This window comes from Eurypyga helias, unplaced genomic scaffold (genome assembly GCF_000690775.1).
Source record: "Eurypyga helias isolate BGI_N326 unplaced genomic scaffold, ASM69077v1 scaffold2129, whole genome shotgun sequence".
Taxonomy (NCBI): Eukaryota; Metazoa; Chordata; class Aves; order Eurypygiformes; family Eurypygidae; genus Eurypyga; species Eurypyga helias.
In genome coordinates this window covers 88,131-116,114 of record NW_010273799.1, presented here as the reverse complement: position 1 = coordinate 116,114, position 27,984 = coordinate 88,131, and the positions used below count along the sequence as shown (strand labels likewise).

At 45.7% G+C, this 27,984-nt stretch overlaps 1 protein-coding gene across 1 annotated transcript; it reads left to right on the top strand.

Annotated features, from left to right (window-relative positions):
- Positions 1-24,797, top strand: STT3B (STT3B, subunit of the oligosaccharyltransferase complex (catalytic); the record flags this gene model as incomplete). Its single annotated transcript, XM_010159599.1, has 13 exons — positions 1-142; positions 3,667-3,766; positions 8,352-8,450; positions 9,484-9,630; positions 12,306-12,354; positions 13,979-14,133; positions 15,785-15,996; positions 16,690-16,877; positions 17,349-17,520; positions 19,783-19,956; positions 21,013-21,126; positions 22,204-22,416; positions 24,262-24,797. Coding segments are annotated over 13 exons (1,846 nt in total), but the record flags the coding sequence as incomplete, so codon positions are not given.
- Between the last annotated feature and the right edge of the window lie 3,187 nt (positions 24,798-27,984).

Sequence of the window (27,984 nt, the reverse complement as noted above, 5' to 3'; positions counted from 1 at the left end):
GGGTGTTTTGGAAGGAAATTTTGGAATATTTTCTAGTGTTTGTTTGTCCTTCATAAATACTTGTTTATTTTTAAAGGTGAAGTCTGTGAAAACTGGGTCAGTCTTTTGGACAATCTGCTGCTGTCTATCCTACTTTTACATGGTAAGCCTTTTTTATATACAATAGCTATGCTGTTTGAGTAGGGTTTATATAATGCATATGTTGACAAAGAACACAGGAGGAGATTATAGTCTTTGTTGGAGCCGTAATATAAAATTTTGGCTTTGTATTACTATTAAGACCTTAAATGTATGAGTAAAAAGACGTAATAAGCCTTTTGAAATTTAAAGTATATAAACGCAATGAAAACTATTTTTGCTTAAAAACTCTCACGTATAATAACTTTACTTAGAAATTTATCCTATTCTGTGAATAGGTACCATGATTCAGTGGGATTTTTGGTTTGGTGCAGGTGATTAAGGTGGAATTTTGTTATTCCTATGCCTGTGTGTCATTATTACTGAAATGCAATAATATTTAAAATTTATGGGCAAAGTTACACTGACATAACTTTGAAAGTGATTTGTGTGGGGATAACTATGCCATAAAGTGAAGCTTACCACCAGAACTGCTGAATGAATTCGCTGTCAGATTAAACAGTCATAAAGTCAGGTTTCATTCTTGATCGATGAAAATGGAGGCTAGTGTAGAGATGTTCCTAAGGGCTAATGGAGGGGGAAAACACTAGTAAAATGGAGGAGATAAAACTAATAGCAAGATGGAGGGAATTGGTTTCCCCCTTCCTCCATCCCCTGAAACCTTAGACTTGAGGAATTTTCATGTATGGATCAGCCAAAGGTCTTTTTTCCTCCTACTGAAACTTCTTAGGGTTTGGTGGCTATATGAAAAATAATATAGCCTCAAAATAGCCAGTGGTGGGATAGTCAAGCTAATTGCGGTCAGTTAAGTCTGGGGTCTCAAATACTCCTTTTCTACAGTCAGGGAACTAGGCTTGCAAGAAAAACGAACTTATGAAGTGTTTTGCATGCCTTAATTTAAAGTGCAAGGTTAATTCAGAGGTTATCTCCATGCTGCCGAGTTTTCCTCTAGCTTGAATGTTCATTGGGTTTTCTGGGTGATTTTTGCTGTGAATCCACCAAATAATAGCTCTGTATATGTTGCCAAAGGGGATGGCTATCTCCTGTTAAGAGTACATTTATTTCCTCTCCTATTTCTCCTCGTTTTTGCTAAGTCATTAAATAAACAGCCACTTCTTTATACATAGCACTGCTGTTTATATGGCATTACAGTGAAGAGATCCTGTAGGTTTGGGACAGGCTTATGTGCAGTACAAGATAATGCACGTAAGTTTATGAGTCGTTACATTTATATACCATCGTCTTCTGTATATTGTGCCAGTTTATTGGCAAGATCCTCTCAAAGTGCTGTTCATAAATATGCAGATAACAAGCACGATGCTTTTACAATTTTACTGCTGAAAAATCACAAAATAACAAGTTCTTCCCACCTTAGTATGACTCATGTCTTGGTCTGTGGGATTGTACCAGAGGGAGGGGAGATGTGATCCTTAGTGTGCCTGGTGACAGAACATACAGAACCAATGTCATCGCCATGACGTTCTGTCCTTGAATGTAAATTAATGGTTTTGCTTTCATTTGCCTTTCAAGTGTTGACAACTAGTGAAAGGTTAAGGTTTGTCCATAGCTTAGCCTCAGCGATTAGACAACGGGATTTTATTGCCTAGAGTGTACGTACTTCATCCCTGGTAGGGACTTCCCATATATTGTATTTCCCTTTGGGGAAAAGTTTTAAGATGCCCTTCTAGACATTTTCCGTGGGTAAAGGGCAAAGCATAATTGTATTATTCATTATATAGTATTCATTTGTCTTTCTCTGATGGAATTAGTTACTAAACTCAAATTAAATCACAGTTTTGAAGTAGTAAGAGTCAGACCTTGCATGGGGATTTTGGGGAACAGCTCCTTGAAAGAGAAGTGGATATTCCGTGGACTGACAGAAATGTTTCTTGATACCTAAATCTGCTTAAAATAGATACCTAACTTGCTGTGGTAATTAGACTCATAGCATTGCATTGCATTCCATAAGGAAAAGGGGGTTTTCTCCATTTATATTGTTAGCATTTACTTGACTTCAGCAACTTCTGCTTCAGATAGCTTTTTATGACAAAAGAGGTAAAAACAGAACTTTACATTGAAGCAATCATTGTAGGAGTAATAGCATGTTTCCGCTCTTTTTGCCGATCTGTGAGGATACCTGAGTTTTGTTTGGCAAGTTCCGAAGTGCCTCTTTAGTTCAGTACAATCTTCAGTGCTTGGATTTGGTTTCACATTCTGATAATCAGAGATGCACGTCTGTGGTCCGTGCAGACTGCCTGCTTCATTCAAACCTTCCCGTAAATATGACAGAGTCCTAACTGCATGTTTGTTCTCATTCTATTCTGTCTTCATATAGTATTTTCTCTCAGTAAATCAGCTTGCCTGTGTAAACGATGATACTTCATGCTAGTAATTTGGCAATCGCATCATGATAATCTGAAATGAGTTTCTAGAAAATTTAAATTTCTCTTCTACTTGTTTCACATTGTCTGATTCGGTTACCCCAGATTTTTGAAAGTCTGGGTTTTGTAGTGTTAGTATCAAAAAACAGCACTTGGCCTCGTCCTTATTTTAGAATCTGTTCTATAGAACATTTGGGTTTCTTTTTGGATTCTAGGGCTTTAAAAATATCTACATGCATCTAAGCTCTGAAGTACAATTAAAGTGAAAACCGCATTAGCTAGTGCCTTCTGAAAGTGAAGGCCTAGGGTAGGCATGGTACATATGGGACAAGTCTAGACTGTAATTTGACTAGAGGACATGTGTTGAAATACAGATTGTCTAGTCAACGTTAGCCCTTCTAAATATGTTAGAAATTTGGATAACGGATTGTAACGACAGCACGTTCAGTCTTCATCTAAACCCCCAATGATGTGTTGGTAACGGGACATCATAGCAATGCTTCTCGAGGGCTGCTGTTACTACAGGCTCCCGGTATCCGTGATCCTGTTCTACACAGTGCTCAGCCCTGCTGCCCTGTGCATCCACCCCCTTCCTTTTCGTTTCTTCCCTTACACTGCAACCTGCATTAGCAGCTCTGCTCCAGGAGTTCTGCTCCCAGAGGTGTGTACCTTGCTCCCTTTCTCTTCTCCAGCTGAGACACTGTTCCCTGTCCCATCCAAGAAGTGCAGAGCACGGTGCTAAATTTGTATGCCAAAGGAAAGTTTTGGATCCTGCAGGGGAGTCCTGCCACTGGCTGCCTTGTGCTGCAGCCTTCACCGTGGGGAAAAGCCCTCAGTGTCACGTTCGTGTTGGCCAGCGTGACCAGATTAGCCTGGGAGGGGAAGGAGATACAGGAAGGATGGGCTTGGAAATCCACCAGCCCATTTCAAAAGTTGTTAATGCTTTGATATGTGGGGGGTTGTTGGGGTTTTTTTTCTTTTTTTGATAATGAATATGGAGAAAGATTGTGGTGCTATTACTCTGGCTGCTTGTCTAGATGGGGGTTCTGTTTTCTTGTTAGATCACCGGGTTGTATAAATCCAGCATTGGCTACCCTAAGGATCTGCAGATACTTTCACGTCTCCTTTCCCGTTCTGATTCTCACAGGTCTCTGCATGGGGCGGTTACGTTTTCATCATCAACCTTATTCCGCTGCATGTGTTTGTCCTGTTGCTGATGCAGAGGTACAGCAGGAGGGTCTACATCGGTAAGTTCTGGTCACTGAATGTTCTCCAGTGCTGAATGACAAGATAAGAAATGAATTACACTGCTGTGTTTTGTATCAAGTGGGAAGTAAGTAGTTGCATATCGGGTTGTATTTTATTTATTTGATTACTGCTTACAGTCAGTTATTTTCTACAACATGGAAATAAGAAGTTAAAACATACGCTTCCAAAATTCCGTATTTGTAGCTGCTAATTAATTTTTTCCTTTCTATTGCACTGAAAAAAAAAACCTGGATGTTTTGGTATTTGTACAATCCTTTTAATATGTTATATATATTATGAGTGTGTATAATAATGTTTCGTATTTTTCTTTTCCTAGTATGCTAAACAATTGCTATTCTTAAAAAAAGTTGCGCGGCAGAAATGATACAAACATCTAGTATATTGTGAGATGTGTGAGAAAAGACATGGGGAATCTTAAGCAGCCATGTATGGTTTATATAACCTAGACTAAAAAGCAGTGTAAGAGTCTGTCTGCTCCATGTGAATCCTTAAGATTTTATTGGGTTAATGGGTCAGCCTTCCTTCCAGTTTCAGGAACGTGTGAATAATTATCTTAGGAGAGTAACTTTTTAATTGATTTGCCTGACGTCTGCTCTGTGGACTGTATTACAGAGACCTTACCTGTTAAATCAGGTGCATGTGTGTAGGTGTGGGAATCAAATAAACAGCAAGTGGTTCAGGTATTTAAAGGTTTGTAAGTTAGCCAGAATGTTTGGAGTCCCTAATGTGACATCTTTACAGCAGGTAGTTTGAGAACGTAGTATGGTTGAAGTGTAAGGTCACAGGATGTTTTACCATACTACGTTCTCAAACTACCTGAAGTGTAAGGTCACAGGATGTTTCGTATTTGTACATGTATTTTTGTTACAGAATTTAATAGTGTTTCACCTTTTGTATTTTTAATTGGTTTAATGCCTTTTTTTTTAATGCTGGCTAGAGAAATTGCTATATTTACATAGATATTCAAACCATTATATACTATAACACTTACAAAACTGAACTTGAGTAAATTGAGTATTTTTGTTACCAAACTGTAAACATTACTTTCATGCTTCTTTGTTAATCTATTTATGTAATTCAGAAATGGAAATTTTTTAAAATAAAAAAAAACTCTAGCCCACCTGTAATTTTTAATGAAGAAGTTAAGTAACACTAACATTAACAACTTCTTCATGACTTAAGGGGGAACTAATTACTCTTGCTTTGCTGTTAAAGTTGTTTTATTGACTATTTTCATTTTCCAATTTCTGTGAGTTAGGCAAGAGTAAATTAAATCTACTAATTATAAAATCCTGAAGCACTGTGGTAACCAGCGACAATAAAGAATAAGTACTCTTGCTTTTTCAGCTTTCAGTGAACTCGTCTTTGAACTCATCTGGGGAAAATAGTACTGCAGGTTCCTATGAATTAAAGGTTTTGGCAGAGGTTTGTTTTGCAAATAGCTAGAGTGTTTTGAGATGTTTCTGCCCTTCAGCTGGGAGGGAGATGTACTTCTGCAGAGCTGTCGGAATGAAAACGTGATTGCCGCTCTGCTGTTTCCTTGCAGCGGCTGGCTCAATTTAAGCTTTCCCGGGAAGTCTGTACCTTTTACATGGCTATGTGATTTCTAGGTGTGTTTAACAGGATGTTTTCGTAAAACGGCTAAGAATGCTGAAGCACTTCTAGGAGGAAATTAGAGTGTGCTTCACTACTGAACTATTCAGACAGGGAGAAGACTTTACAAAAGCTCACTGAAGTAGGGACAATAAAGGTACTTTGGTAGTTTTTTTAGAATTATGGGGCTGCTGTGCTGTGATATTGCACCATCACAGAAACTCCCAATGTTCAGCTAAAACTTGTGTAAACTATTGTTAGCTGACAGTAGCTAGTAAAATCTGCATCCATTGTACTGTTACCAAGAATTTTGGGCGTTTTAATAGGTCGGTTGCTTAATTTGCACCTCACTTCAGTAATGGGTGAATGTTTAACATAATTACTTAAATGTAGAGAACGGTATTTGGTAACACCATGTTTTTAGAAATAATGATGGTTTCCTGGTGTGTATTTTTCATCTGGGTGATCATACACCAAAGAAAAGGTTAATGGGACATGGTCTGATATGCCTGGCAGTGTAATTCAGAATCACTTGATGAGTAAAAATTTGCCAACGTGAACTATTTGCCAACTTTAAAATATTTTGTGGCTTGCAGGCAGATGAATTTATCAGCCAGATAACTTCTGACCCACTTGGCATCCATGGTGATCATGCTACCTACCTTAGAAAGCTTAAACTGTGCTTTTGGGGGCCTTTTTGCTAGGGGAAAGGGGGTTTGGTTGGTTGGTTGTGGGGTTTGTTTTGGTTTTGTCTTGTCAGTCGTCTGTATCTTTCATTCGGATCTGACTAGCTTAGTAATTAAGTGCTTACACTTACGGTTCCAGCGTGTTGGTAGCACTTGTAGAGGTACAAACCTCTTTATTCAGACACAGGAAGCATTGATAATTATCGTCTAATGTTGTACTCAGTTTCCCTTGCAGTTTATCTATGTTTAAGAAGTAAATGCTTTTATGTTTGGAAAGGTTCCAATATGGATTTAAGTCAGGCTTGCATGCTTCAGAGACTTGGTGATTTGTACTTCAACACATTTTTTTTTTCTGCACGATTTTTAAGTTCTGTATACTTTCCAAAGTACTTAATGACAAAGACTTAAGGATATTCCATAATGGTTTCAGTAATTCCTTGGTTTTGTATTGGATTTTATAATTTAAAGAGTGAGCTGACATGCATTTCTATCAGCCACTTCAGTATTCGGAAACTGCAGATGAGGAGTGTTTATTTCTGGTGATTATAATCCATTAATTGACAGTGTGTGGTCCCGTACTTGATCGTACTCCCTGGGGATTTTCAGGAGGTTCTTCCCATGTTTGTGCAGTGTAGAACAACTACAATTGTTTGTGAAATGAGTTTATGCATAGTAGGTCAGAATGTTTTTGTTCCCGAATTCAAGTTACAACCATGAGGGTGGCTCGCAGGAATCAGCATTAACTTCCTGGTTCGGCAAAGACTGCGCACACAGCAGAAGGTGAAGAACATGGAAAGTTGGTGATGATCTACCACCTCCGTGTACCCGAGTTCCAGGGAAAAGTGTGTTGCTGTGTAAACTGCCAGGCCTTTTTTTCAGTACCAGGCAGACGTAGGTGATAGCTGCTTGAAGGAAGTGGGAGTAAGGGGTGGGGTAGCGGGGGGAAGTGGGCACAGAAAGTGTAACAGCTGCAAGGGCTGGGCTTAAAAATGATGAGTTACAGTGGTCTAACACATGTGAAAGGCAGTGACTTATGCTGATCGTTGAACTTCCACAGGATGGCAGTGTTGTAATGCTTTCACAGCACAGTAAATGATTTATGTTGTAGCGAAATCTTCAAAAATTGACCTTCTGACAGCAAAAATGTGTATTGGCAACATAAGAGAGACTAGATTGCTAGCTAGGCCAGTAGTGCCGTCCAGGTGCTTGAAAGAAGACACCAGAGAAGACGGGAAGTGGTTGGAAGTGTCCTCACAGTCACTTGTGTGACTTTAGGGAAGCACACGGTACCCTGGGAGCATCATTTCTCATGAGACCGCACAGGTGCTATGGAAACAATGCCACCGGTAAATGATGCGCTCCCCAAACCTCAGGATTGTGTGAGAACAGGGATCTCTCTGGAAGATCAAGGCCCTAACGAAGACGGTGGTTTATGATTTGTAGGAGTGTATAGAAATCCAGGAGGTGGATTGCTGCTGTTTTACGCTGAAGGAACACAACCTCATTTAAACTTGAAGTTGGCTGGTTACTTCAGATGCAATCACTCGTGGTTGTTGAGAGTTGGTATTTCTCCCTTGCCCCTCCCCTCTCTTCATCCCGGAATGCTGAAGATCAAAACCCTGTCAAAACAAACTGTACGAAACTTAGTCCATATGTATTAATAATTCATATTATTAATATTAATGATGTTCTTGGCCTTTACTTTCTGGGAGGCTGTGCGTCCCCGTGGTTGATACAGCTCTATTAATACACTCCATGGCAATTTTTAATTCTGGTCCTTTCCAGTTTCTTGGCATGCCTCTGCACTTGGCTTAAAAAAAAGAACACATACCTCTTAGCATTTTCTGCATAGGTAGAGAACTCTTAAATGTTTTGCTTCTTTGAGGTCTAGTTCCTTTCTCCTACGGAAAGCTTTTGTCACCTGTTATCTGAGAGCGTTTCCCCTACCCACGACAAGAAGATGGGAAGATAAACCTTTCCAGGCTAGAGAGTCTTGGGTAGATGGTTTATTTCTCTAGGAGGATTAAAACCAGTGCAGTGAGGTACAACAATACTTGCTGCTTCCTCTAAAACTGGATGCAATAAACAGGTTTATTCTGATCAAAGAAGGCAAAAGTAATTAGGATGGCTGAAATACTTAAATTCTGTTTCTGTTTCAGTCTTGCGGAAGTTGGGGGGAGGATGGACTCTCTTATGGAACCAATGCTTTTTGAAATGTGTATTCATTTTCTTTCCACCCTTTTCCTCCTCCCCTCTCCTCTTTTTTTATTTTTCCCCCCCCTAGCATATAGCACTTTCTACATTGTGGGGTTAATATTATCGATGCAGATACCTTTTGTGGGATTCCAGCCAATTAGAACAAGTGAACACATGGCAGCTGCAGGTAAGAAGATTGCATGTCTGCTTCCAAACAGCCTGCGTAGCACAAGAAAACCTCAAACCCTTGCGGCTTTCTTTCCGTGTATTAGAAAGAACAAGTACTAACAAACGAAATTCTTAGAGGTATAATTTAGTGTCTGTTGGGAAGTTTTTTTTCCAATTGACACATTATCCTTCTTTGTGTGAGCTAATGGAGGTAAAATGCCTCCATAAGCCTGGATCAGTTACACATTCTGACAAGCCCTTATTTTACACACTGATAGTCTCTACCGTTTTGCAATATAATGTTGCCTTCGCCTGTTGTACAAATGAAACATTCCTTGTGGGAAACACAGTTTTTGCTGAGCAATTTGGGTTTAGAATTGATAGTCTGCTGTAATTTTTCAAAGTGGGTTAAATATAAATGACTTAAATTAATAATCAGGAGACTGATTTTTAAATAACAGGTTTCAATCTTGTTTGATTCTTTTTATTTCTTTAAAGTAAATTGATTTTTCAATAGTTAACAGTCAGACATCTAGATTTGAATAATTCTGTTGTCAGTATCACCGAATGCTGGTTTATGTGGTTTTGGTTTTTGTTTGTTTGGTTGGTTTTTTTTTTTTCTTTCATTAAGTCCTCCTATTTAGTTCAACAGCTTAATTTCCATATATTTCTGTTACCCTTGTTTATGTGTTGCATGGGGTCTGTGTCTTAATTTTTCACCAGATCTAGGTATCTTAACCTGGTTTTTGTCACACTTAATGCTATCTCTCCCTTCCCCCAGCTCAGTCTGGGAGCAAACAGGTGGTGGGTATTGGAGCTCTTGATATAATAAGCAAAGAATGTTTTGGAGAACATGCTCTGTCATTGCAAGAAAATATCATCTCTGTTAGTTTTAAAGGCTATTTGTCAGGAAGTGATTTTATATTAATTTTTAGATGCAAGGGTGTACCTTACATTTACTTGTCTAAATTAAATATAGCCAAAGTATGCTAATTACTTTAACAGCTGTTGCTGCTTTTCAGCATTTAAACAAAACCTTTCCTCTTCCGTAGGTGTGTTTGCACTGCTGCAGGCGTATGCATTTTTGCAGTATCTGAGAGACAGATTAACAAAGCAAGAATTTCAGACACTGTTCTTCTTGGGTGTCTCACTAGCTGCTGGTATTGTATTCCTGAGTGTCATCTATTTGACATACACAGGTAAATAAATGTGAAACTAGTTTACCTTTGGAGCAGGAAAACCAGATGATCAGCATTTGGTTTAGTCTAAAATAATTGTTGACGGTGCCACAGCAAACCACTGCCTGTGTTACTCTGTGTTTCTGTGTGTTAGAATTCACTGTGCTTTCTGGGCTGCAGGAAAAAAAGACTTGGGTGTAGCATCATTCCAACATTTCGGGTTTAACCACAATCCACCCAATGCTGTAAGAAGTCAGATTGGGTGAGGAACAGCACTATAGCCACAGCGTGTTCTGAAGATACGTACAGCTAATCTGTTCTCTAGATGGTAGGCGGACCTGTAGATGGGTAGGTCAAGGTCAGATTGCTTTCTTTCTGAAATACTTTAGTCTGATTTCTGTATGACTGGAATTAATCTGTAAGTTCTGCTTTCCTTCTGTGGTTCAGCCTCCAGTTTTCAAGGCAGTTCTACCCAGTCTCAGAAAAACACGCTTGTCGTTGCTTGGCTGCCATCTCCAGATGCTTCCCTGTCATCTCCCGATTCCGTGATACATTCCTTGGCGATCTAATGCCATACTTCCTTCCCCTGATGAAGAAAGAGCAATCTTCTTTCCCCAGCTAAATACGTTACCCGTGCAAAAAATGACTTCTGCTTCGTTTAAACTGCGTGATCTTAATATTGTACCTCAAATACAGTTCTGTTTTGTCAGAGCTTTACTTTAGGAAAAAAAAAAACAACCCACTTTCCCAAGATATATACACCTTGTGTTTATTTTAACTGACTTCTTGTAATTTTTTTAGCAATGTTTCTGGCTTTTTTTTATAATTTGTTTCACATTTTGGACTGTTTAATGGCAGTTTTATTTTTGTTAATAAAACAAACAGCATTATTCCAAAAGAATACTCAGCATCGCTGCTTCTTTGAGAGCCTTCTAAAAGTTGGTGATTTCAAAAACCTTGATTTGCTTTTCAGTATGTGTGAGCAGATCCTACTGACACTTAGCAAAAATTTTCAGACTGGCATGTCAAAACAAAATTTGGCTTCCAATCTCGGCGTGCAGTGAAATGTCTTCTGTCACAGTTCTTAGGAAGTGTTGATTTCAACTTCTGAACTTCACTGATCAGTGTCACTGCCTCACCAGATGGAGCGAGCCTCGTTCCCTCTGCTTCTGGTACGCTGTGCCATCTGTGCTCCTGACCATCTCACAGCGCTCTGATCCCTCTCCATTTTCTTCACAACCCTCTTGCAGAAGGGTGCCCACGTCCAGACCCTGTATCCCAGGTGCAGCACCGGGAAGAAAGGGTTGGAGGTTCTGAAGTCCTGCCTGCTGCAAGGCGTGTCAGCCACTCCTTTCAGTCTGGCACGGTTCGCTGTGTTGGCCTCTGGGATATCTTAACTTTTTCCTCGCCGCCAGCGGGACCCTGACCCACTGTGGCTTGTCAGGACAGCCAGTTTTCAACCCATCAAATGGTCTGTTTGTCCAGCCCATTCTTCTCCTGCTTAGAAACGAGAAATGAGGAAGATGGTTCAAAAAGCATTTAATGGTGTATTTCAGGAGGGCTGTGCTCCATGATCTTTTCAGGGACTCAGGTTATTGGCCTGTAGTTGCCTGCATGTTCCTTCTTGCCTTTCCTGGGGGCGTGACATTGGCCATCGTCCAGGCACCAGGGCCCTCCCTCCTCATCCCGGTGGTCAGTTATCATAGGGGCCAGCTTTTGGAACCCTCAGCTGAATGCCATCTGATCTCAGGTGGTGGGTACAGCCAGAAGAGACCATAACCACCGGTAGTTCCCCGTCTGCTGGCAGCTCCTTCTTGTGCATGCAGTGCTTTGGGAGCAAGCTCTGCGTTTGAAGGCTGAAAAGTGTCTTGTCACAGAACATTAACCACTATATTTAAATGTCTAAACTAGATATTAAACTAAAACCTTCAGTGTGATTATACTAACTTTACGTGTCAGATAGAGGGAAGACACTGTGCCATGCACAGAGACTTGGGCAGTAAATAAAAGGGTTCAGTAACTTTCTCTTATTTCAGCTTGTCTGTATTTGTTTACAGAAGGAGCTGAAAGAGTTGCAAGGAAAGAGGAAATAACAGAAGAATCATACTCACAAGCTTTAATAATAATTTTTATCTTTCATCTGATACTGATACTGTTTCACCTTATGATATTCAAGAATCTAAAGGCTTTGGTTTAAAAAAATTAGTATGTAAAGCTGATCAGCATGTCAGGTAGCAGCTTTTACATTCCATGCCCCATGTGGATCCATCGGTAGAGAAACAAAAGGAAACCAGTGTTTCACTGAGTGTTAGTGTTTGGCTATAGATTCTTCCCAGTTTCCTGCTCAGGCATTGCGGCAAAATTAGATGCTTTCTCACCAAGTGCCTTTTCTTTTCTTATGCTTTTTTACGGAGTATAGGTTGCTCTCTGTCACGTTCTTTGGGAAGTGTGTATGGTTGCGTTGCTTTGACTGCGGGAGGGGCGCGTGTCGTGCTGCCTGGCAAGTCCAACGCGACCCTGTAAGCGTGTGTTCTGAAGGCAGCTTGCTCGGGGCTGGGGGAGCTCATGGCCTGCCTAAGCCGTAGGTCTGCTTCACCTGCCATGGCTTCCCTTTTGTGCTGGAACTTGAGGGGGTAGAAAAACTATCGCGTTTAAATACCTAGGCAGCAAAAGAGTTTTCTTTTCCTCTTTTTCAGGTTATATTGCTCCTTGGAGTGGCAGATTTTATTCGTTGTGGGACACAGGGTAAGTAGATATAAAGGCTGTAAGGATTTACATATCAATAGAGTTTGACTGAAAACTAATAATCTCTTGCTCTCCTCATCCTCAAATCCACTTAGCATGTCAGTCAAAGAGAAGACTTAATGGGTTATCTGAAGAGAGCATTTGTAGTAACTGTTTGGTGATCTTTGCAACCCTTTCACTAATTTGTCTGTTCAATTTCTTGCTCCTTTGGAAGCCTGTGAATATGAAATGGCACATTTTTCTGTATGGAACTGTAGTGCTCCTCAGCATAAAATACGGAAAAGCTGTACCAGCGCTTGAGGACACATTTAAAATTACCGAGAGCCTTAAAGGTAGACCATTGCACCAGACAACCAAGCTGGTGCACGTATGATCTCGCATGTTGCCAGTTTATGATGTTCACACATCCCTCTTGTGTACACAGATGTCTGCTCTGAACAATTCTGGTTTATTCCTGTGTGTTTTCTTGGCTGAAAACCTGTGTCAGTTCATCTTTTGGTTTAGTTAACCTTTAAAAATCCAACGTTGGATTCTTAACAGCCAGGAGAAAAGGAAGGAAACTGAAGATATTTTTCTGAGATAAATGTATTTAAGGTGAAATTAAATAGGTAGATTTTTTTTTTTTAAAGATTAAAAGCAGGGACAGGAGAACTTCAAACTTTCGCAGTTCAGGTTTTTTCAGGCTCCAAAGTCCAGCTCATACAGGTTTCTGTACCAACTCTGTAGTAAATGTAGCAGAATGGGTGTCAGTAAAGAAGCCCCCAGATTTCTCTGAAGAACATACAAATGTTGTTCTTTGCCTACAAATGTAGGGGTATACATCTACACAAAGGGTTTAACGTTTGGGGCCTTGCCTACCTTAGAAAATCATCTGTGTTACGATGGTGCAGTGTTAAAACACATGGCAGTTTTGAATGAAAACTAGATCTGGGTGCAGAAAAGGACGTACATCTGATACCACCCCACTGGGTCTCGTAGCACCCCAGACTAGGTCCCTACGGCTTTAATGTAGACCTGGTTTTGTCCATGTCTGCACCGAGTGTATGACATGTTGGTTAGCTGACACGTAGTTCCACGTGCAGACAAGGCCTGGATGTTTTTGGTTTGGGTTTTTTTAGCACCTAAAAGAAGGGGGGGGGGGGCATCGGTAAGTGTTCTGGTACTTAATACTGTAACTTTCTGTACGGAGACAATGAAGGTGTTCTGTGTAGAGGAGAGTTTGGGAAATACAGTGTTGAAAACCTAGGAGACTTACTGTCACGGATGATGAGCTCTTCAAAATGTAATGATAAGGCTTCCATAGGTGCGTGGTTTCATTTTGGTGAATTTGGCTTCATACTTAGCCGTAACACACCAAAACATCCGTAATTTTCGTTCTTTTAATCAGTGTGAAAACAACCCTTTTACTGGTGCTTTAACTCTGTACACCACACTCTTCCTAGATACGGTAAGACTTAGGGACTTTCTTGGTGTAAAAGCTTCATCAGATTTCTGCTGAATAGAGCACTTGCCATTTTAAACTGAAATGCTTCCTTTGAAATGAATTTCAGAATTCCTAATGTTTACAAGTTTTTATTCGTTTTATCTCTTCAAAATAATTTGAACTGGATTTTTTTTAAAAAAGGTATGCGAAAATTCACATCCCGATCATTGCCTCTGTGTCTGAGCATCAGCCTACAACATGGGTTTCCTTCTTTTTTGATCTGCATATTCTCGTGTGTACTTTCCCAGCAGGGCTGTGGTTCTGTATCAAAAACATCAACGATGAAAGAGTCTTTGGTAAGAGAAAATATTTAAATATTTAATATGTGTGTGTGTTGAAAGATGGTTACTAAAAGCTGCCTGCGCCCAGCAGCGTTTTAAACCATTGAGAAACACTCGGAGGTTGGTGAAATGGCGATGGAGGGTCGTCCCAAGCGCTGGGGTGGAAATACTTGTCGGGACAGTTGTGTCCTGCAGCCAGGGTTACGTGCCGTTCCACGTGCTGATCCCGCAAACCGCACGCTGGGCCGCAGCTCCACAGCGCGGTTGGGCCAGGCGAACAGCTCGGTGCGAAGGGAGGTCCCTCCCCGACGCAGGCTGCAAGGCCCGTCCTTCCCTCGGTGTCTGGCACTCGTCCCACCGCAGACGGTGACTGGGAGTGCCTTCTCTTCACGGGTTCTCTGCTGTTTCAGTGAACTGAGTCATGTGCTGTGGAACAAGTGCCAGATAAGCCTTAAGCGGAGGTGTGGGGTCTCCCCGTGTGGGTGACAGGGGTTGGTCGGTTTGCAGGAAGCCGTACCGGAAAGCAGACCTTATGAAGGAGGCTTGGAAGGATGGAATGTGAAGTTGTAGCCCATACGGGGCAGTGAAGAACACTCAGGTCTTGGGGTTTTACAGGGACAGGAGGCTCCACACTAATACAGCTGCCTCTTGGGATTACTTAAGAGGTGTGTGGGCAGTAGGAATGTTTACTGCGTTAAACCCCATGACTCCAGGGGTATTCTGTGCTCTATGGCTGCTGGCGAGCCCTTGCCAAGAGCAGTGCTGGGCAACTCGCTTCCAGCCTCCGTCACCCATGTACATCAGCACAGAGACACCTGTGAGTGAGAACAGGGAGCTACAGTACTTCACCACAAAGCAGGACATACTGATGTAACGTAGCCCGATAAGTCAGTGTCCCTTCATGATTTCTGTGGCAAATCTTCCACGAAAGTGTGTTGTTAAACCACAGCAAATAAGGAACAACCACCGGTAATTGAACAATAGACGTTCCTAACCTGTGCATACAGGTTGGTTTGGGTTTGGGGTTTTTTTCCCTTGTAAGAAATGTGTTCTGAGTATTCCCTACTATTGTGAAAATCTTGTTGGGGGGGAAGGGTTGTGGAGATAATAATATTTTTCAGGAAACCTTGCTCCAGCATAGGGCTTGCAATATCCTATTGCTTGTCTGTGTGGGATTATAATGTTGACAAGCCCCCAGTTTGTCCACAGCTATCTCTAACTTAAATTAAAATCTGATATTTACATGAAATTCTAACGCTTGGTTTTGCTCTTTCGCTTTCAGTAACTCATTTGGTCTAGGGCTGCTTGACCTTTTTAATCAAACGAAGCTGCCTGTAACTCCAGTAGTATTTTGGGTTGTGATATTAGATTGCATTAATAATGTATCTGCTGACACATTATTAATGAATATGGAAATGGGGTTGTGTTATCGCTACTTGTGGTCAAAATGAACTTCAGGAAGGGTTTGAGCCTTCAAAGGGGAAAACGTGATTTGAACTGTATCTCTGTAAATTAAAAAGCCAGGAAATGCAAGATGAATACTCAAGCCTTTCCGCAGGCAGATGCTCGGCCCCGTTCCAGAGGTAGTTTTGCGGAGAGCATGCACGTGTGCCGTCGGAGCGAGCGTGTCTTTCCAAGTGTCATCAGTAGGTTTGTTCCTTTGCAGTTGCTCTGTACGCAATCAGCGCCGTTTACTTTGCGGGTGTGATGGTTCGGCTGATGCTCACTTTGACACCGGTGGTCTGCATGCTGTCTGCGATTGCGTTCTCCAATGTCTTTGAGCGTTACTTGGGGGATGATATGAAGAGGGAAAACCCACCAATAGAGGACAGCAGTGATGAGGATGACAAAAGGAACCCTGGCAACCTGTACGATAAGGTGAGGGGAGGGAGCAGAAGTCAGAAAACAGCTCACTTCTGTTTGTTCTTTGGGTCAGAATCTTTTAAATGCCACTAGAAGTCTTTATCCCCAGCACTTAAATTCAGAACCAGTACGGATGTTCTCCAGTAAGGTGTAACTGAGAGAATGGGTGTCTGTGTAAAGTGGTCCCTTCTAGCTTGACTGGTGCTGAGCCGTGAACCTAAAGGAGAAGTGTGCAGTGTTGACCCAGCTCTCTACAGATGCGATGGCAGACAGTTCCCTGCTCTCCTTAACCAGTTAGAACAGTTCTGTGTGGCTGAAAATTAAAGAATAACGCATTCTTTAATATCTCGGGCTTTGTTGTGCTGACCCTGACAATGCACAAGCCTTGGGTTTCCCGTTTTTCCTCTCCGTGCCGTTCTCTTTTCCACGCTGTCTGAGGAAAGGGCACCATCGCACTGAGCCAAACCAAGAAGTCGTGCATTGACCTTCACGTGATGGGTTTTTTTCCTCTGAAAGTGGCTTGCATTTTTTACAAGTCGCTGGATTGTTAACATTTTCATGTGCACGGTTAGTTAATTGACGCTACAACTTGGTCTAGCTTTGTAGTGTCCTGTAGCAGTTAGGGGTGCATGTGCTGAAGAAAAAGGCTTGGTTTTCATTGTCAGGGTGAACAAAGTTGCCATAACAGAGATATCTGTGTTTGTTTAGGCAGGCAAAGTGAGAAAACATGTATCTGAACAGGAAAAAACGGAAGAAGGACTGGGTCCCAACATCAAAAACATTGTTACTATGCTGATGCTGATGTTGTTGATGATGTTCGCTGTTCACTGCACCTGGGTAACCAGCAACGCGTATTCCAGCCCCAGCGTTGTCCTCGCTTCCTATAACCACGACGGGTGAGTAAAGGTCTGCAGGGCTGCAGATAATTAAAGGGCAAAAGCCTTTCTGCTGCCTTTGCGGTAGCGATTTGCTTTACCTTCTTTGAATTACTACTCCTTATGTTAAGGCAGGGTTGTCACCTGAAGAAAAAATTCTTATTACTCAGTATATAAATGAAATAGTTAATGTAACTGCAAAAAACTAATCCTATCCAAATCCAATAAAGGTGATGGCTAAAAAAAGAGAGTTTGAGTGAATTGGGGAAAACTTGTTTATGAATAAATGCATTTCTAGTTCAATATATAATTACATCTTCAAAAGCAGTTCAGCTGTCGGTGGTTTAAACTTAGGACCGCTGGTGACCGGGCCCCTCAGAGGGAGCTGGACACCTAAGAAAACCCTCATTTGTGAGCCCGGATTTATCTTGGTGCAGTTAACTTGTTGCCAGTGTTTGTAGCAGCTTGAATAAAACGAACCGTGTTTCCCAGCACTCGGAATATCCTAGATGACTTCCGAGAAGCCTACTACTGGCTGCGACAAAACACGGACGAGCACGCCAGAGTGATGTCGTGGTGGGACTACGGTTACCAGATCGCGGGGATGGCAAACCGGACGACCCTGGTGGATAACAACACTTGGAACAACAGCCACATAGCCCTGGTAAGGGTGGCGGTTTCCCACGGAGCGCAAACACTGGAATGCTGACCTTGCAGTCGAGTATGAACCTGTCAATGCCTGTTGGTAGATAGCATGATATTAAGGAAAAATTCCACAGAGTGGGAAACAGAGAGGTGGAAGGAACGCATTTTGTGCATTTATTGGAACTCGTGCAGAAAGAGTTTGGGGGCTGGAAGGGACCGATTTTGCTTTCTGGAGTTTGTTTGTTTACTTGGAGTTTCCAAACCTTTGCTTCCACTTCTGTTTCTCTTCTCCTCTTTGTGAGAGGATGGACAGGCTCCAGCTTACCCCCTCCCCTTGCGATCAGTGCGGCAGCAGGTCACCCGGTGCTGCTTCATCACAGGCACTGTGGGATGGTTTCAGCTCTGCAGTGTCCTTCCCTGGCAGCGTTTTTGAACGGCACATGGAAGCTGGCCACATCAAACCGTTTCCAGGCATCCTGGAAGCGGGGAAAGTTCCCGAATAGCCGGGGAAGTGTCGCAGATTTGGTGCGCTTCCGTCTTTCCGAATCTGCGGTTAGATAAAACATCTGCACGCTGGATTTCTGTCACTGCTGAAGAGCAGGTTTACGCTCTGTGCGCGTGCTTAGCAGCCGGGTGGTAGTGCCGCCTGTGGTTACGGGGGCACCTCCATGGGCAACTGCGCCTTTCCTCGGGGGCAGCAGAACGCTCGGTTGCAGCCATCTGAGGTGCTGCGTAATGACTCCCCGTCACCCAGTCGTGACATCGGTCATCCCGCAGTGGCCGCTTCTTCCCGGAAGACCTCTGTCCTGCTGGATGGGAAAGGGCTTGAGGAATGTGTTAGGCCAGCTTCTCCTCCTGTGTCGGTAGGTGGTGCAGCAGCGGGACCCGATCTGCAGACAAGCGGTGTTCAGAAGGGACAAACAAATCCAGCTGCCCTTCAGCACACAAAGTCCTGGGAAACCGTGTGTTGGGGAAGGAGGGATCACGTGCTCCTGACGGGGGCAGGGAACTCGCATCCGCCGAAAGCAAGCTTGGGAAATTGTGACCGTTGGCGCTAGTGTCAGCCAGCGAGCCCTGCCGCGTGCTCCAGGGCACTTTTATCGTGGCCGCTGACCTGCCAGCGTTACCGTGTCATGACAGACGCTTGGGCAGCTCTGTGCGGGTACCGTACCTAACAAACGGATCCCCGCGGGACAAGGCACTGGAGTTCATCCGTGCTGCGTGGGTGCAATCACCCTGCACGTCATGGCGGTCAGCAGTGCCGGGTTTAATAAAGAATTCCCTCCGGCACGGCCACTGGCGCTCTCGGGTTCTATTTCGGCACGGAGAGCCCACGGAGGGGCCGCGAGCGCTAAACGTGCGCTGCGGCGGATGCCTGCGCTTGTGCCGTAAGCGAGGCGCGCCCTGGAGACGCGTCCGGTCGACCCCCTCCTGCGCAGAAATGGGAAGCTGCCAAAGAACTTCCCATCGACTGGGCTAATGGCCAAGAAGCTGAGGCTCTCTGTCTTTTTGACAGACTTCAGCTGAAGCTGAGTGTCCCTGATTTACTTTCTTAGCTGAAGGGTACCAGTTTGGAGGCGACAGTATTTACATTTCAGTTCCTGCCTTCTACCCTTACGCCGGCTGTACGAGAGCCTCGGGAGCAAACGGCCTCAGTGAATTCCTGACATGTGGGCAGTGACCCGCACAGGGGAGGTTCTGGATACAGATTTTTAAAGTTTTTCAAGGCCAGAACTCACTTAGATGTTTAACGCGAGGATGTCCCGTTCTGACGCTTTCTCTGTGTACCTTCGCCCCGAGTTCGGGGCTGAGGGTGTCTGTGTGCTAGTGATCGCAGCCTGGTTGCTGTGCGGGTGCCGGATGGGGCTCAAGGCAAAAGGAAAAAAGTGAGAAACGGCGAACTTCTCAGATTGTTTGTTCGCCGTGCCTAAAGCTTCGAAAAGAATTTGTGAGTGGGTATTTTCTGCAACGCTAAGTTTTTGGCAGCGGATTTCACAACTTGAAAAATCTGTAGGTGCCACAAAAGGAAACCCCTTTCTGTTACATTTTATGGTCAAAAGCCTGGGTTGAGCAGGCAGTGCCCCTCTTAGAGAGGAGAAGGTCTTCCCGTTCAGGCTGGGCTGTTGACTCTCCGAGTACTCCCGACGGGTTTTCTCAGTCTAGAACGAGAACGGGGGCTTTGGCAAGTGCGTATCCTCGGGCTTTGGGCTGTCGGGTGGCGCTCGGCAGATCCGCCGGACAGGCAGCTGTGCAGGGATTTAAGGTCTTTACCGTGTTACAGGTGGGAAAGGCAATGTCATCGAACGAGTCGGCAGCGTATGAGATCATGAGGAGCCTGGATGTGGATTATGTTTTGATTATTTTTGGTGGTGTGATTGGCTACTCCGGTGACGACATTAACAAGTTCTTGTGGATGGTGAGGATAGCAGAGGGGGAACATCCCAAAGATATCCGGGTAAGTGGAAACGTACATGAGACAGCTGAACCAGCTGGATACTCATCATTTCTTTGTGCTCATCTCCACTTTTGTTTTTTTGAAACAACTGTATTTGTGTTGCTGCTTTTCTGGTGGCGCTCATTACGGCAGAGGGAAATCTGCTCATTGCACGTTGACTTGAAAAGCGTGCTGTGGGTTGTTCTCCTACAACAGTAGGAGTGCAGAGGCCTGTAGCCCGGTTTCTCTCAGTATTTATGGTTTTGAAAGGTCAGTGACCTCAAAAGCTTTACGCTTTGGGGTTTTTTTTGCACAATACTGGAAGTATAGGCTGCCTCTTGTGTGCGCGTGTCCGACTGCGGCGTCGTACTTGAAAAGGGCAGGAGCGTTCAGACTGTTCAAACAGTTGGCGTTACAAATTTCGCCCAACTCTGTAGTAGTAGGAGAGAAAGTGTTAATATTGACTTCTGTAGCATCGAAGTTACTCAAACATCCCGGGGATTGCAGAAGCCTGCAGTAATATTTTCTCAAGGCTAACAAAACCTGGTAGGTGCTGAGCGCGGCCTGAAGGGAGAGGCCTGTGGGCGTAGCTCACCTGGCACTGGAGAGGCAAACGGCAGGCGGCGTGCTGAAACACTCTGTGCACGTACGAAGGTCATGGTAACGCTGCAGCGCTCTCACGCTGACAGTGCAGCGCTTTCACCCTTCCCAAGAAAGGTTTGGGTAGGTGCCCAGCTGACTTGGGCGGTTTGAGGTCAGTTTTCCGGCAACGGTTTCCCGTGAAGTGACAAAAACTTGTACCAGCACGGTAACACGGATTTAGGAAGACCGATCCCTTGGGGGCTGGGTTACCGGCAGGTAGTTTGTACCTATTTCACCTTTCATGATCATCATCGTTTTCTGGTTTGAGACTAGCTGAAATCAGCTTTGAAACTGTAGAAGTCAGTTTAGAATCTTGACGAAGGTGGGTTGGGTTTGGTTTTGGGGTTTTTATTTTTGAGGAGAAGGGGATGAGAAATGACCTTAAATAGGGGTTTAATTTATACTGACTCTTTGTATCTTCTTTTCTTTTTAAAGGAAAGTGATTACTTTACCCCGCAGGGAGAATTCCGGGTAGATAAAGCAGGTTCTCCAACTTTGCTGAACTGCCTCATGTATAAAATGTCCTATTACAGATTTGGTGAGATGCAGGTTAGTGCTACAACTTCTACTTGATCTTAACTGAAATGCGAGAAAACAAATGTTATTTTGATGCGTTTTCCATCTTTTGACTGTTGCTTGGAGTAGCAGAATCAGAGGCAAGAACCAGCTTTACAAATGAAAACCCATCTAGGCACGCCCTACTGCATGTAGCCTTTAGAAAAGAAGCGTTTCTGCTGCTAACCCGCACCTTCGCTTTGCTTTTTGCTGCCCTCCACGCCGCCCCCGGCGAGTGTCTTCATTCCCCTGTGCAGCGCGCTTGCTAATGCCTTCACACCTCTAGTGCAGGGTGTCCCTGCCCATGGCAGGGGGGTTGGAACTAGATGGTCTGTAAGGTCCCTTCCAACCCAAACCGTTCTGTGATTAACTGTTACGAGGTGGAGAGCTTTGGCTTTGTTTGCTGTAATAGCAACACGGAGGCAGAACTGTTAGTTGGCTGTTTAACATCTGTCCGATTTCTGTCTCACGGGTGTGTTAAACAGTTCTGTCATCAGGGCGTAACGCTCAGAGGTGTCACCGCTCCCCTTTGGGATCACGGAGCACCTATGTACGTAGCCAAGGCTGCCCTGTTTGCTTTTTTCTTCCCCCACCACCCCACCAAGCCCTTCGTTCTGCTGCGTTAGCACAGGAATACCTTACTCAGCTAAAACTGAGGCCAGCGGATCTTACTTGTCATGGGGGAGGGGCAAATTTAACTGATAAAGGTGAACTCTTACCCACTTGTATGGTAAACCAGGAAAGCCCCAGTTACTGCGGCGCAGGAGGAGAGCACCTCAAGCTGCCTGCACGCTGAACGCAGGCGCGACACGCCTGGTGAGACGTTAAGTGCCATCTCCTAAGGCATCCGTAGCAGTAGGAATGGATTTGTCTCCTTCCTGACTGTAAAAGGATTGGAGACCTTTTTCTGTGTAGTGACGACTGAGAAGTGCCGTCCTGCGACTCCAGCCCCGCCGCAAGCGTTGCCCTGCGCTGCGGAGCAGCACGGTTTGCCGTGAGGGCAGCTCCAGGTTTATCTCAAACTGACGTGTAACTCTTTTTTTTTTTTTTTTTTTTTTTTTTTTTTTACAGCTGGATTTTCGGACACCCCCCGGATTCGATCGCACGCGCAATGCTGAGATAGGCAACAAAGACATTAAATTCAAACACCTGGAGGAAGCCTTTACCTCGGAGCACTGGCTTGTTAGGATATACAAGGTGAAACAACTAGACAACAGAGAGACGCTGGATCATAAACCTAGAGTAACCAACATTGTACCGAAACAGAAGTATTTGTCAAAGAAGGTGGGTTCCCAGTGAAGTACCGGGAAGGGGAGGTGGCAGTGTAACGGTGAATCCCGTAGCTGGTGCATTATGTATTTCCACTAGCCCAGAATGTTACGGATACTGTTCATGTTAGTGTCCAATATCAGGCCTGCCTGCTGGTAATAATTGTTCATTTCCTGTCTGCTTAACTTAAAAGCATGTGAAGACACAAGGCTAGGTTTTTTTTAGGCAGAACGCTAACTGGAAATGGAGCGTGTCACTGGCTGTTACAACTCCTAAGTCTTCATGTAACTGGAAGTATAATCTCTCAAGTACATCAATTCATGTTTCAGTAACCATGGCTCACTCAGTAAATAATGTGGAAGTTGCTTTCTGACTTTGTTTGAAAGTAGTGATGCCTAGAAGTTTAAAAATGGCGATTTTGTATGAAATAAATTAAATATGAACCTTTTGTTGACGGAACTGTAGTGTCTGGCTGCTTACTGTTGGAAGTCATCTTCACGGTTTAAAAGCGTGAGCTGTGGTGGGCGACTTCAGCCTGTGAAGGAGGATGCGTTGCCGGGGGAGACGGGCAGACCCCGCAGCCCTCTCCGTCACCACATACATCCCTTTTGTCTGTAGCCCAGCCCCTGCTGCAGAGGAATCCGTCAGGCGCAGGCGTGGAACAGGCTAACGCAGGGCGGGCAGTAAGCTCGCGCTGTGTCACGGGTGAAGAACGCGAGAGCCTAAAGATGCTTGTTTTGGTGATTTGCTGGACGTTCAGAAATTAAGGCACTGGGCAGTTGCCGCTGAAGCCAGACTTCCCTTAAAAGGGAAGGGCGGCGTTCCCGTGCCTGCCGCACACTTACGCTGTAACTTTGGATCTCCCGTGCCAGGGCAGGCTGTGTTTATTACTGATGGGTGTGCTGACCCCACCTGACAGGATAAAAGTTGGGGCAAATTCCCATCCATCACCAGCTCCTGCAGTACAGGCAGCCTCTGCCTCCCATGAAAAACACCTGGGAACCAGCAAAGAGCAGGGGGCTGAGGCCTAAACTAGACTTGCAGTGCATTCTGAGGGCTCCTTCGTACCCGCAGGTTTTCCACAGTTGCTTCCCGACTGGTAATCCGGTCCATCTCCTCCCACTCATAACGGGTCTGAGTATTACGCAGTGTTGTATCAGTCTCTCTTTAGCAACAACCACCAGATCCTGCCAAAGAGTTGTACTGAACGGAGGGGCAGAGCCTGCTGCTAAGCACAGCAAGGCGCAGCAGCGTGGGAGCTGCCCGCTCTCTTGCGGCAGGCAAGGTAGCGTTACCCAAGGCTGACGCTACAGCTTCCCCCATTACACCCCCAAAACGAAGCATTGGCGCGTGCAGAGAAAGGCAGGTGAGCAGGAAGCGCTGCCTCGCCTACAGACCCAGCGAGGAGTGAGGGCTAAAATGTGCTGCTCCAGTTCTTTTGTCTTGAAAAACGCTGCTCTGAGCAAGCGCTCCGGTCACCTTAGCATCCCGTTAACTTCCCACAGCCTCAGACAGCGCACGAGGTGCAGGGCGGCGCTTCCGAACGAGACCAACGCTCGGCGCCGCTCCTGGGGCACAGCAGAGCTTTACCCTGTTGGTTAATCACTAATTCTGCCTCGGCAGGAGCTTGGGGAACAATCCCGCGGGGCTGGGGCTCGGAGAAGCACGGCTTGTGCCGAGGTTGGGCAGGAGGCACCAAGCCCAGCTCCCCGCACGGCAGCCGGGGGATGCCCAGTGGCAGTTTCCCCACTGAGGTGCCCCAAAAGCAGGCGGCAGCGCAGGCACTGAAACGCACACGGTTAAACCGCGGTCAAGGCTTCGCTCGTGAACTAACACCTTTTATTCTGTTTTTCTTTTTAGACCTCCAAAAGGAAGCGTGGCTACATTAAGAATAAACTAATTGTAAAGAAAGGCAAGAGACCCAACAGGAAGACAGTTTAAGTACACTGTTCTGGTTGCTAATACGAAGCAGTTGTCCTTGAGATAACCAGTCTTTGCCTTTAGCTCAAGTCATGTTTCACAGCAACATGAGGGTACAGAACCATCATTGGTCCAGATTATTGTACAAAATTTTCAGGCAATGTCTGATTAAAAATATTGGCTTATTGAGAACAGCTGTTTTAGATTTGTAATGTGAAGCAAGACAGAGCTGCTCTCCAAGTCTAGCAGCATTTTTTTTATTGGTACATATTATCCTTCAAATCCGCTGAGAATTTGGACTGACTGCACCAAAGAACCTTGCAATCCGGTCCTTGGCACATGCGTACTTGTCGCTCTTTTTTGGGAAAACGCTGTTCAGCCGAGTAGCAGCAGCACGTGAACTGGAACGGTGAGATCCAAACCTGCCGTCTTTTCACCAAGCAAGAGGAAGCAGAGCTCTCTGAAATTAAACTTGCGGACTAAGGCGCTCCCGCCAGGATCTTTCCCCGGCGGTTTCTGTCCGTTTCCTCCCACTCTTGCCGCAGGCGGGTTTTGATCCAGCGCCCGAGAACGGAGCTGCAGTTGCCACGAGGGACGGGTGGGTCGGATGCCGGCTGAGAGGGGAGAAGCTGCCGTTGCGTCACGTGGGATTGCGGCACTGCTGCCTTACGCCGTCGCTCCCTAAGGCAGGCAAGGCCGGGCTGGCACACCGCAGGCACAAGGGCTAAATTTGTATCCTGGAAAGCCGCAGGAACGAAGGCGACGGGAACATCCACCTGACCGCGGCGACGTGGCTGGTGCTGCACGGCAGGAAGGATAAACTCCTGTGGGTAAAGGTTTACCTGGGTACACCACGCGTGGCCCCTTCCGTGGGGCACAGCAGAAACAGAAAAGGTTGACAGGTATCCAAACCCCCTTGGCTGTGGCTGGGGAGGATCTGCAAACCTCTTCCCCTCCCCCCCACCCCTCCCTGCCTTTCTTGTGAGGGCCAAAGTTTTTCTGGCAATCTGTTTCTCTGCATTTTTATTCAGAGCGCTCCGATTGACTGAGGAAACCCCTGCTCTCGTGCTATTGGCTTTGTCTGTCTTTTATACAGTGGGAGTTTTCTTTTTTTAAAAAGAAGGGGTGAAAACTGTCGGCTGAAGTGCCCTAAACCATCCACGGAGACCGCAGGTGGTCACTGTCCAGCTACAGGAAAGTTTTACACAGCCTTGAGAATGTTCTTTTCATTAAAATGAAAGGGTTTTGCAGTCGGTTTCCCTGCCACAGGTTGTAATTTTTCTAGAAACGCAACTTGCATCGATGATTTGATGTAAAATGCAGAATAGTATGTACCTTTCATGAAGAAAATGTAAATTTACAGTGTTCTGTGAGAATGTTACTGCTGACTTCTTTCCCAAGGTGTAGAATATTTTTTTGATTTCTGAGCTCATTTCTGACCCCGCTGGTTTCCGCAGACCAGTGCTGCAGCCGCAGCATCTTCACGCAGGTAACAATCGAATCTGGAGTTCTGGGCCCCCAGTGTTTGGAGATTGGGTTTTATTTTGTTGCTTTAAAGCTCGATGCAGACCAGTGGTTGACTGTAGGGGAAAATAAAGTTAATTTGAGTTTTGTGTTAAGGCTGTCGTGTTGGTTTTGTTGTGAGGAGCTTGGTAACGGGGGGGGTGTAGCCCCAGCGATAAGCGAGGTCATGCCAAGGGCAGCGTGCGAAGCAGCTGACCTCGGGCCGTTGCTGGAACAAAGCCAGGGCAGCTACTTCTTGTCCTTCCAGCTTAAATTTATCAGACCAGAGTGTAAGGCCGCTGCTGCGGTGCCACTGAGGCGGCTGGGATGTTCTCTGGGAATGGGAGCAGCCTTTCCCAAGTGCACCCCGTGCCGGGAATCCTTCCCCCAGAGCAGGTGGAGAAGCTCGAGCTGTTCCCCTTGCTCGCAGGCAAGCAGGAGGGGCGGTGATGCGACACCTGCTTTGGGGCATCTTGCTGCTTCCAAGCAAATCCGCATCCTGCCCCCTCGGCAAGAAGTAAGGGCTCTGACGTTCGGGAGAAGGTGCAGCAGGCAGCAGCGCAGGTGCTGCTGGGCAGGCCGGGGCTTGGCAGTAACTCGGTCTTGTTTTAGCACAGAAATGAAAGGTTGCCCTCCCCCTCCCTGCCAGGCCCCTTCCTGTCGTGGCTGACCATGCCACCTTTAACAGAGAGAAATCAGTGAGTCCTGTCACCTCTTGCAGCTTTTTTAAAGCGAGGGGAAAGAACAACCATCAGCCAACTCCAGGGATCTCGGCCGGCCTGGGCCCGAGGCTGCCGGCCGCTTACCGCAGCTTTCTGACACCTGACCTGGCTGCAGGGCCCTGCCCCTGCACTGCTTTGTACGAGACGGGAAGCTGGAGGCAGCCACGTTGGGAAAACAGTTAGAAGAAGGGGCAGGCGGCCTAGCACCTTCCTTGGCTCATCGAAGCCACGCAGACGACCACCTTCTCCACCTGCGCCCCGGACAGCTGCTCAGCCAAGCTCAGCTCCTCTCTGAGAAGCGAACCGCGCGTGTACCAGCAAAGGTCAGCAACATCTCGCATCGTTACCGAACATCCCTCCCGTGCCAGCTGCGTTCCTGAGCTACAGCACCGGCCTGTCGCGCTGCTCCATCAAGCTCTGACGTGTAACTGCCACAGGCCATGACAGCCTAAAGTAAAAAAGCCGCCCGAGCCCGGCTCTGGGCCACAGCTGCTAAGGACCGGGAGCTGCAGGGGCCCAGAAGGCAGCGCTGCTCAAGTTCTGTCTCGCCCTGTCGTTACTGCTGAAAGCAGCGAGGGTGGGCAGCGCTGTCGGGAACCCCGGGAGAAATACTTTGACTGTGGAAGTAATTCCGTGGCAGAGGGGGAGAAAAGCCGTGAGTTAAATACCTTGTTAGACTTCCTCTTGAAAAAACACTGTTCAGTGCTTTGACTGCACACATCAATCCCGCTGGGAGTAAAAGCTGGAAACGCATCGTGCTGGGCTACAACTCAACTCGGGACCGTCCCCCAACCGACCCATCGACCGGCTCCACGACGCGGCCTCGAGGCCCTGCAACGGGGTGACGGGGCAGCGCCTGCTCCTGTTCCCAGCCACCGCTGGCTGCTGGTTCGTACGAAACCAGAGCGAGCTGGCACCACGCTTCCCAACGCGGTGGCTAAGCGTTGAGAACAGAGGGGAACTGCGTCACCTGCCGCCCGAGAAACGCTGAGCAGAAGCCTCCGAGCTCATTTTTCCTCCCCGTGCAATGATTCAGAGTTGTGTTTTAGGAGTAACGGAGAAACTCTGTTAATGGCAAAGACGAAACAAGAGCTCGTTTTCGGAAACAAGGGAACGCTCTGACCAAAGCCGCTGGCCCGAAGCCCCTCCTAAAGCTGTGCCCAGCCCTGGTTTCCCCCCAGGTCAGCACTGTCCGATTTAAGAAAAACCTTCCCTCCGCGGCGTCTGGCAGCAGGGAACCCCACAAGAAACTGGGCTCAAGCCGACCCGCCCCCTCCGGCAGAGCCAGGCAAGGAGCTCGCTGCGCCCAGGGGGTTGCACACCGCTCCCGGACAGCGGAGTGAGCGGCACCCGGCATCCAGTGCACCACGGGAAAGAGAAAGGGCAGTCCCAGCGCTAAATGAAACCAGTCTTTTATTCAGGAGCACTGTCACCTTAA